Source organism: Piliocolobus tephrosceles, chromosome 11, assembly GCF_002776525.5.
Source record: "Piliocolobus tephrosceles isolate RC106 chromosome 11, ASM277652v3, whole genome shotgun sequence".
NCBI classification, from domain to species: Eukaryota; Metazoa; Chordata; class Mammalia; order Primates; family Cercopithecidae; genus Piliocolobus; species Piliocolobus tephrosceles.
In genome coordinates this window covers 29,571,009-29,580,443 of record NC_045444.1, presented here as the reverse complement: position 1 = coordinate 29,580,443, position 9,435 = coordinate 29,571,009, and the positions used below count along the sequence as shown (strand labels likewise).

At 33.9% G+C, this 9,435-nt stretch overlaps 1 protein-coding gene across 11 annotated transcripts in view; it reads left to right on the top strand.

The window, feature by feature from the left end:
* The window catches only part of GTDC1 (glycosyltransferase like domain containing 1), a 393,529-nt gene extending 384,316 nt beyond the window's left edge, over window positions 1–9,213 (top strand). For 9 of the 11 annotated variants that reach the window (XM_023217481.2, XM_023217485.2, XM_023217483.2 and 6 more), the window contains 3 exons: window positions 1,425–1,495; window positions 2,182–2,273; window positions 7,123–9,213. In XM_023217481.2, the coding sequence (XP_023073249.1) occupies window positions 1,425–1,495; window positions 2,182–2,256 (146 nt within the window). In that variant the 3' untranslated portion in view covers window positions 2,257–2,273; window positions 7,123–9,213. The remainder of the gene's footprint in view (window positions 1–1,424; window positions 1,496–2,181; window positions 2,274–7,122) is intronic. The other 2 variants (XM_023217487.2, XM_031936423.1) reach the window with 1 other exon arrangement.
* Window positions 9,214–9,435: the final 222 nt, after the last annotated feature.

Here is a 9,435-nt window from a genome sequence, read left to right as displayed (position 1 = left end):
AAACAATGTCTTCAGATAAAGTGCCTATTTTCTTTTGGTCCATAAACAATATCACTGGTTTATAAACTCAAAACTTTTTTAAGTGTTTTATAATACAGTCACAGTGTACTTTATAGCTGTGCTTATAAGAATTTCTATGTGTACCCTATGTGTGTATCACAAAAAATTAGATATTAGTTTGCATTCTGATATTAATAATTGGTAACCGGAACCTTTGCCTTCCCACTAGATTATTTTGTAACTTCTATCAGTTCTCAAGCAAAACTTTGAACTAAGTATTTTTCCAAAATTTGCAGCTCAAAGTAAATACTTTTTATTTAATTTCAGTTAACATAGGAAAATAGGGAAAACATCACTCACTTAAAAACAGCTTAAGTTTCATTTACTTGGTCACTGTAAATAAACAAGGTAAACACTAACATGACTTCAGAGTACTTTGGGTTGAAAAAAATCTGCAGTTCAAAATAAATTTCCCCTTTGGTCAACATTTTGGATGCAATTCAAAGTTTCTCATAAAATAAACATATTTTAAAGGGTGTTTTGAATTTCACTGCATAATTTCTAGCCAACAGAGATGACAGTGGTATCTTTAAAGTTGATTATATGTCAGATCAATAGCTATTATGCAGGGCTAACACAGAAGGACGATGCAATACCTTCCTTCTGCTTAACCGTTCTACTGTGATGTGAAGAAAAACTTCCCATAGGTGGGTCCATGGGGAAATCCTTTCACAAAGTGAAACTTCCATATTTGTTTGTTTAATAATACAAGCATTCTTTGCTGATAAAATGGAAAGTGAGCTGCATTTTTAGTCAAGAAAGCAAAATGTTCATTGAAGTAGTCTTCATGAGAGTTTTTCAACAAAAGGGGGAAGAGTTTTACATTCTGCATAATAACAAATTGTTTTGAAGCATGAGCTTAAAATGAAAATGCCCCATTACAACAGATTGTAAATTTTTTTCTGATGCTTTTAAAAGTGCCTCAATCTTTTCTACGGCGACAGTGCTAAAGTTAAGTATTTGCTATTTTATTTAAACATTTTTGAAAAATGAACATTCTGAGCCTTTGCAGCATTATTAAGAAAAGCTGTCCATACTTTACCATGTTGTTACATGTGTTTATCTGCTGATTATAAAATGTGTTAAACAGTATTTTAAAAAAAAAAAAAAAATGCAGAGCTGCACTTTGATTAATTCAGTGAACAAAACATATGCTGTTGGTTCTGTTCTATGAAATTCATATATGATCAATAAAATCTTTTAAAAGAGCAACTTTGGCTTTTAGAATTATACTGCCGACCATGTTTTTTGTCCCAGTTAACTCTGGGCTCATTCTGTTAACTTTAGACAAACAAAACCACTTTCTGGGTATGATGGTACTGTCTTTTTCATATATTCTTATCCTCTTTCTCAAATTTTTCTAGGTTGGAAGCTGTGTACTGTGGGTGTTACCCACTTTGTCCTAAAGATTTGGTTTATCCCGAAATATTTCCAGGTAGCTGCTTTAATGTGCATTCATCTTGATTGAGATTTAATGCGAAATTAGAAAGTTTGAAAATAAACTTAGGCAGGAGCAATTGTTTATTTGGCAAGTCAACATGTTAGTGTTAAGGAAAATTTTATGTGTTTTAATACATTAGAGTAAGCTTATATTTACCATCTGTTCTTTTAAGATAACAAAAAAGCAAGTTTTCAAATAACATTCTTCATTGTTAGCATACACATCCCATAATGATGGATTTTTATAAGCAGGTCAGTGTTGCTGCAATTGCTTACAGATTTTTTTTAATGATACAGAGAAAAATCAGGCACTGAAAGTCACACCAAATTATTTAAACAATTGACTAGTTAATAATATGCAACTGTTGTACGGGTACATACGGCTATAGTACCAGTTCTTTGAAAAAATTCTCATCACTAAATATATCACATATGCATTGTGTTACATTAGAATAATGTATTTTAATCACCCAAAGGAGATGTCTAAACAGCACAACTACACAGTCTTATTTAGCATTAAACATCCTTGTGAGCTGAGGTAACCTTATAAAATCATGCTTAAATAATGTAAAACACGAGGCGGCACAGAGCAATATGCATTTTTAATTAGTAAAGTGACTAATATCGAGTGTGTGCTTTGAGGTTTTTGTTTCATTAAAAATGTATCTGTTTTTCCTGCAGCTGAATATCTGTATTCTACACCTGAACAGCTTTCAAAAAGGCTCCAGAATTTCTGCAAGAGACCGGATATTGTAAGAAAACATCTCTATAAGGTAGTTATTGAGAAGAGATTTACATGGTATAAATGCCATATTGAAGTACAAAGAAAAATCTTAAAAAAAAAAAACATTTAATTAACATACTAATGTTTAAAGGAAACATGCTAGGGAGGGATATTAGTTGTTACACTAACAAGGATTAATTAAACTGGATGCCAGTTGTATTAACCTAGGTCTTATGAAATACGTGCACTTAATGCACGGTACATGCTTTTTTTAAAATTTATTGTTTTTTAAGATGACTGTCCTTTATATTTAGCCCCTAGAGGCTTATAAAAATGAACCTGGATTAATGTAACTCATTAGTTTAAAAGGAAGTAAAGGAAAGATTCTACAATTATACTAATGAGGATAAGCCTTTCTTCCCATCATAATGAAATCCTTAGTCCTCAAAAATTCAGGTAAATGGCATTAGTGAAGTTTGGTGTTCATTTTTGAACTACTTGAAAGGTGATTTTTAAGAATTGAATATTTCTCGTGTCCAATTTAATAAAAATGACATAAAAAATCCTCAGTTTCTTTAGAATAAGAATGTCAGTCTCATCTCTGAATGGCAAAGGGAAAATAGTGTAAACAGCATCATCATTCACTACCCTCGTTCGTTATCTTCTTTTCTTTATTTGAATCAAGAATTTTACATTGTTGAAATAACAACACAAAGAGGCCCTACTAAAAGTCTAAGTAATTGAACTAGGATAAATCTGCTTTATGAGTTTTGAAGGTGGCTCTAGGCCATGAGTAATATACCTTTTTATATTCTTCGAATGTAGCATCTTCATTTTACATAAATCCAGTATACTTTACAATCTAGCAGTTTTATAATCTAACATATTTTAATTTTCCTATGTTAATATATAACCTTCTACATGAAATACAGTTCTCTGCCTTTTTTTTTTCTCCTTTCCCTGTTCATAGCCTAAAATACATATTTACATAGTGATACATCAAAACATGACTTTGTTTCTACAGGAAACAGTTAAACTTCAAGAAAAAGAAAGAGAACCAAAAATGCAATTTAACACCCAATTTCAAGCTCATTATCTTTCATTGTCTATTAACTTGGCAATGGTTCAGAAGGTAGCTCATAATAGTTTAAAATGCTGACTGAACAGTTCCAGCTTCAGTATTACTCCTTGAGTCAATACTATTGTATTGTATACATGGGAAGCTCCACAGAGAAAACGGTTGTCCAAGATTTACCTCAATATTTCCTAATTTTTAAAGTTCAGTAGCAGTTTTGTTTGTATGAAATATCAGTCAACTAGTTTCGCATGTGATAGACTGTCAAAATATGCAGATAATGGAAATTGAGGAAATATAAGTATTAATACAAATGAATTTATTTTCTATGTGTGACACAATGCAATTTTCAGTGAGTTCTCTGTCAGATTATTGATTTTTTCCCTCTTTGGATGAATTTTTGGTGAAGTATTTATAAATGTGTTTCCACCATCAAAATGTATCAATTTGTAACATTGCTTAACCCTGTTATTCTGCATCTGCAAATTTTAAACATCTGCAAATTTTTAACCATTTCAAAAGTCACTGCAACAAGTTGCCTCTAGTAAGAAAAGAAAGCAGATGTCCACTTGAAATATTTTCATTCAGCTACTGCCATAACAGAGCTATAATTATTTATTTTACAAACAACTTCTGAAAAAAAGAATGGCAGCTTAGTGGTATGTTGTTAATATACCAAATTGTTCCTCACACAGCTTAAATGATAACCTATATCTTAAATGCTGTTTCATTGAGTACAAGTTAGTACTTAAATGTATTTTAGTTTGTACACCATAAAAACCTGCATCTCAAAGTTTTATAAATTAGTAATTCATGCAAAAGCATCTATAAGAACTTATTTATATAATTCATTTTTAAGCATAGGCTACCATGGATCTTTCTCTTGTAAATCTATAACATATTTTCACATTTGCCTTCATCCATAGTGCTTAGTGATATTGTCTAAAAATTAATTTCAAAAATTAATAAATTCATCTAAAATTTTAAGTAATCAGGAGCTTTATGATACAATTATTAGGAAAAACTGGCATGTTGCAAGGTATAGAGTTAAAAGCACAGGAAGGACCACAGATTTAGTTTGTGTGTTGTTACAGGATTTAAAGCCAAAACAGAGAAGAAAAAATGCCTTCTAAACCTTTATAATAATGATACAACAAGTTATTGTAATTTTTTATCTTGTGTTTCATAAATAGACACATTTGCTTTTATAAATAGGTAACATTTGCTTTTACTAAATACTAGAGAATTAGCATTTTAGCTTTTACCTACTTTTCTTATGCAATCGGAAAGGATCTTTTGTGTGTACTGTGAAAAGAATGTTAGGAGTTATTTTTAGATTTATTTCATTGGACAGTGCTGTTTTGCTTTTATAAAACATATGCTTCTAAGATCTAAAAGGATAGAATGTCACTGAATTCTTTAATTTGTTCCTTTTACATTTTTACACCTTACTCTTTTTTTGTTGTTAAAAGTTTACATTTTAAAATCATTTCAACTTCTTATCATATAGAGTTCACTTTAGGATAGGATTTTTCATATGGATTCACACTTAGAAATTTAATGACTAGAATAAGGCTACTAACACTTGGCTTTCTTCTCACATCAGACATTATACTTTCAATATGAGTGAGAGTTTGGGGTATAACTTGAAGCAGGATTTGAAACAGAATGCTAGTAAGTGAAAAGCAGAAACAGAATTTACTTTTTTTCTTAAAGTGACTCCTTCTATCACAGAACACTTGTGTCCATGACTTCCTACCTGAAATAATTTCAGACCTGAAATGTTTAAATTCCTCATTTGCATGTACGTGTGTACTCAGTCTCTTTCTCTCTTACACACATACACACACACACACACACACACACACACACACACACGCCTTAGGATCGTTAGAGAAATCCAATACATGCAAAAATTAAATGTTTCTTAATAATTTAAAAAACCTAAAACCATTTTTCTTAATTTAAGAAAATATAAAACCACTTCTGACAAAGTTGATGTCTACAGTTGAGTCATTGACTGTAAACTTGTATTGTCAAGACATGTACTTTTTCACATCAGGCAGATGCACTGGACACATACTTCTCACAGAGATAAAATAGGGAGCTCTTCGATGACTCCTAAGCCTAACTTGAACACAAATTTCTAGAAATAATCAGAAAAGAATCAGCTAAGGATTGACCTCTTAAACTAACCATAGTTCTTCCTTTCTAACCCAAGCAAGTGTAATACTGTGAAGTTGTATCTTTTTGGCCTCACTTTTATTATACTATGTGAATTTACTTATGGAAAATTCTCAACAATTATTTGAAATTAGTATTTCATGCTTTTAGAGAACCCTGATCATTATATTTTTAAATGCTGTTGAAAGACATTTTATAGCTATTCCCTCATTACCAGTATTGAAATGAATATACGAGTACAAATAGGGCAGTTGTGTAAGGTAGGTATCATCCAGACTGACGTAAGAGATTTTCATTCCAATCCTATTTTTCATTTACTTTTATTTATAAATTGAATAGTACTCTCTGGTTTAAAAAGAGAGAGAGATGCCATTCTTGCTTTTTGAGAGTGACTTTTAGTTTAAGATTTTTCAGGTGATAGCTCCTGATTTTTTTGTTTTCCTCTTCAAGTTCCTCAATATTGACAAAACTTTTATAATCTCCTATTGTTTGGAAGAGAGAAGAATTTTTAGAGTTCTGCCGGAAACTAATTCAAAACAATAATTAAGCTTACAATTCACACTCATTGCCCAGAAAAGCCATTTGTAGTTATCTTGATTATGTCAAGCTATATGTACCTGAACCACAGCCAAGCTACTTTGTTTCCTTCAAGAAACTGGTCACTCTATAGTCCCCTTTTAATTTGAGCTTAAACTCTAGATTTGAATGAGGTGTTGCTCACTAGTCTTAATACTGCTCCAGAGTCCTTACTTTTTCCTTAAACATGAAAACTTAAATGTTTATGATGTTCTAAGAACTTCTAGAAGCTCTCAACTGCACCAGCACAATTAAGGCAAATTCTCAGTCTCGGTCTCTCACTCTTTCTCTCTCTCCCTCCTCTGCCTTTCCCTCCCTTCCCTTTCTTCTTCCCTCTCTCCCTTCCGTCCTTCTTCACCTCCTGCCTCAATTTTATTTGGTCTGGCTTTCCTTTGATTTGTCTAAATAAAATAAAAGGAAAAAGCCTTTTAGCATCACAGATATGCTTTGGCTGATTAAGATCAGTCAGAGGTTTTGTCCTTCCCTGCTACTCATTTGCAACCTGATTCTAGGTGATTTTCTTGGCTTCTATGTGATTCATCTGTAAACCTGGAAGAATATATTTTTTAAATATCAATTTACCCCTGAGGTACTGCTATTATGAAATAATGAATATAAACCTGTTATAAATATGATGCACTTTTTAAATTTCACATAATATTAATGGCATTTTTCGTTGTGTCTTCATCAATTAAAAGTAAAATTCACAGCAAAAACTTGTATGTACAGTGTTATGTGTCTTGTGTTTATATAAAAATTGAATGATGAACTTCCAATGGCTGTCATTCATAACATAAACCAAGAAATATGTGTGCAGCAGAATATACCCATTTGCAAAAACAGTAGCCTTCTTCTCTGGTTGGAAATACAACAACACTTTAAACCAATCAGAAACTGAGATTTCCTGAGGTGATGAAACTCAAGAACCATTTACTTGGTGGCTTTTTGAAATGTAATTGACGTAAGTGATGCAAATTTGCAATATAAATTTTCAGCATACTTTCATCTTTTAGTCATTAATGCTCTTCACTTCTTTCTCTTCTCTCCCTCCTCCTCGTTGCAGGGTGAAATCGCTCCGTTTTCTTGGGCAGCCCTACATGGTAAATTCAGGTCTCTGCTTACAACAGAACCTAGGGAAGATTTGTGACAGATGGGGCTAAGTCACAAACTTGCAGCCTAAGGCAGAATCTGAAGAACTTTCCAGAGTGTGCCCATATTTACCTGATCAGAGAGAAAAGAAAATCTGCAGAGGAAGCTGAGCCTGGCTGCTTGTCATAGCTGACACAGAGCCATCTGCCACAAACCTGTGGCGGCTTCAGATCTCCAATCCCTGCCACCACCCCAACTCAAATTAAATACAGATTCCTAGAGACGTTATGATGGTTACACATGTCCTCGGCATCACATGTAGGAGACTGTTCAAAAAAAATATGTGGCCTGTTGTATAACCGCACTCATGTATCCCATATGTGGTGCCACATTGAATTTCCGGTTGAATCCGTTTTTATCCTTTGTACTGGATGACATGGTGCCTGAATTCTTTCTTTTCGCCGACACGATGGCAGCCAAACTGCAGCTTCAAACGCTTACACTTGGCTGGGTTTCTACCTAGGTTGCCAGGTTATCATCGGAGCCTTCTTGTGTCCTCAAAGGGCCACGAGGCCTGAAAGGAGGATCAGAATGCTTCGGGACTAATTGGGCAGCCATCGCAGAATTGTTTGTGGGCAAAGGGCTGCTTTAGCACTTTTCTTTTAGCAAATTAATGACTCTCAGGCACAGGGGTTTTTAAGTGAAGGTATTAATAAGAGGTCTGGCAGGTATTCCCATGATTCACAGAGTTACATTTGCATTTAATTAATCTTAAAGAAAGTTGCAAGATAAACAGCTGTAATTCGGACAAACATGACAAACACAGTGAAGCCATCTAGCCCATAAAATGAACACTGACACACTTGTTTTAATTTTTTTTCCCAGTGTAAAAATAGAGAAATCAAAATACTCCTAACAAAACCAGTAATTTTGACAGAAATATTGCTCCAAAATACTTGCATCCACCTACAAATATAACCTTTTCAAGATAAATCGCTTATGATTCCAATAGTCAAACTGCTGTGTTTGTTGATGTAAAGATGTTTTGAATAGCTGGATGGTAAAATAAATTTTTAATAAAGTACCCACTGCAATTTTTAATTAGCATATTCATTTATGTATAGATGTATACATCTACCTATACGTTTCTCACGGAACGTTTTCCTTGTGACAGAGACAATGAATACAATTGTTTCCTTTCCGGATGAACAAGGATCTGTTTTGCAAATGTTTGTAAGATATTATGACATTTCCAAGATTTTCTTTGCATTCTGGAAAGCAGGAGGTAAACATTTGTAGTCATTAAGGTAAAGTCTGTTGATAAACCATCTTCTGTTTACTGACAGGTAAATTGTAACTTTCCCTAGCTTTTGAAATGAGTAACTTCTATACACCACAGAGTGAGGCACAGCCAGGGAAAGGTGGCGCGACAAGGGGCAAGCCAGGCTCTCTAGCTTCTGGAAGGATCGAGTGGCCTAGCAGGCATCTAAGATGGAGAAAGCAATGATTCAGAAGGCCAGTAGGGCCCATTTGACAGGTAGCAAAATCGAAAGCACGAAACAGATCAAGGTTAGGGAGCCAGACAAAGCCCTTGGGAGAGAGGCAGTATTATAGATCAAAGAAAGCAGGATTTCGGAGTCTATGAGGCCTGGGAATTTAAAAGCAGGAAGAGTAAGAAGCAGAAACAACAAGCTCCATCTGAACAGACAACTCTCTCCAACCTTCATGAGACCCACAGTGTGTGAGGGGCCACGGTAACACTGGCTTCTAGACTCTCTTACAGGGAAGCCAGCGAGCAAATTACTTCCTCACCCAGAAAACAAAGAGCGCAAGAACTATTTTGGAAGTTCCCTCCAGTCTAAGGCTATGGAACTCAGAATCTAGCAGGTGTGCTCCTTTGGAGAGCAAAACTGAAGATATAAATATTAATAATAAATGCTTTGCCACTTCTCATGGGCAAGGTTATACTTTATGCCACCTACAGAGATAAACCAGATGAGTCAGTTGGCTTCTGTCAGGTGCTGTGTCACATACGACATCTTCTCAAAATAATATTTTCCCACAGTCAGGAAATTGTGCTTCGTTTACTGTGTTTTTCTATCCTGAAAATAAATGGGCTTACACTTTATAGTGGCTAAGATATTCTACACACAACTAGTACCCATATATGTTTTCTCACTAATAGATAGGAAAAAAAAAAAAAGCATTAAACACTTTTCAGAGAGTACATCTGAAACATCTATGTATTTTCCTAATTTAGGCAAAGATAATATTGAAAGTTACCTGT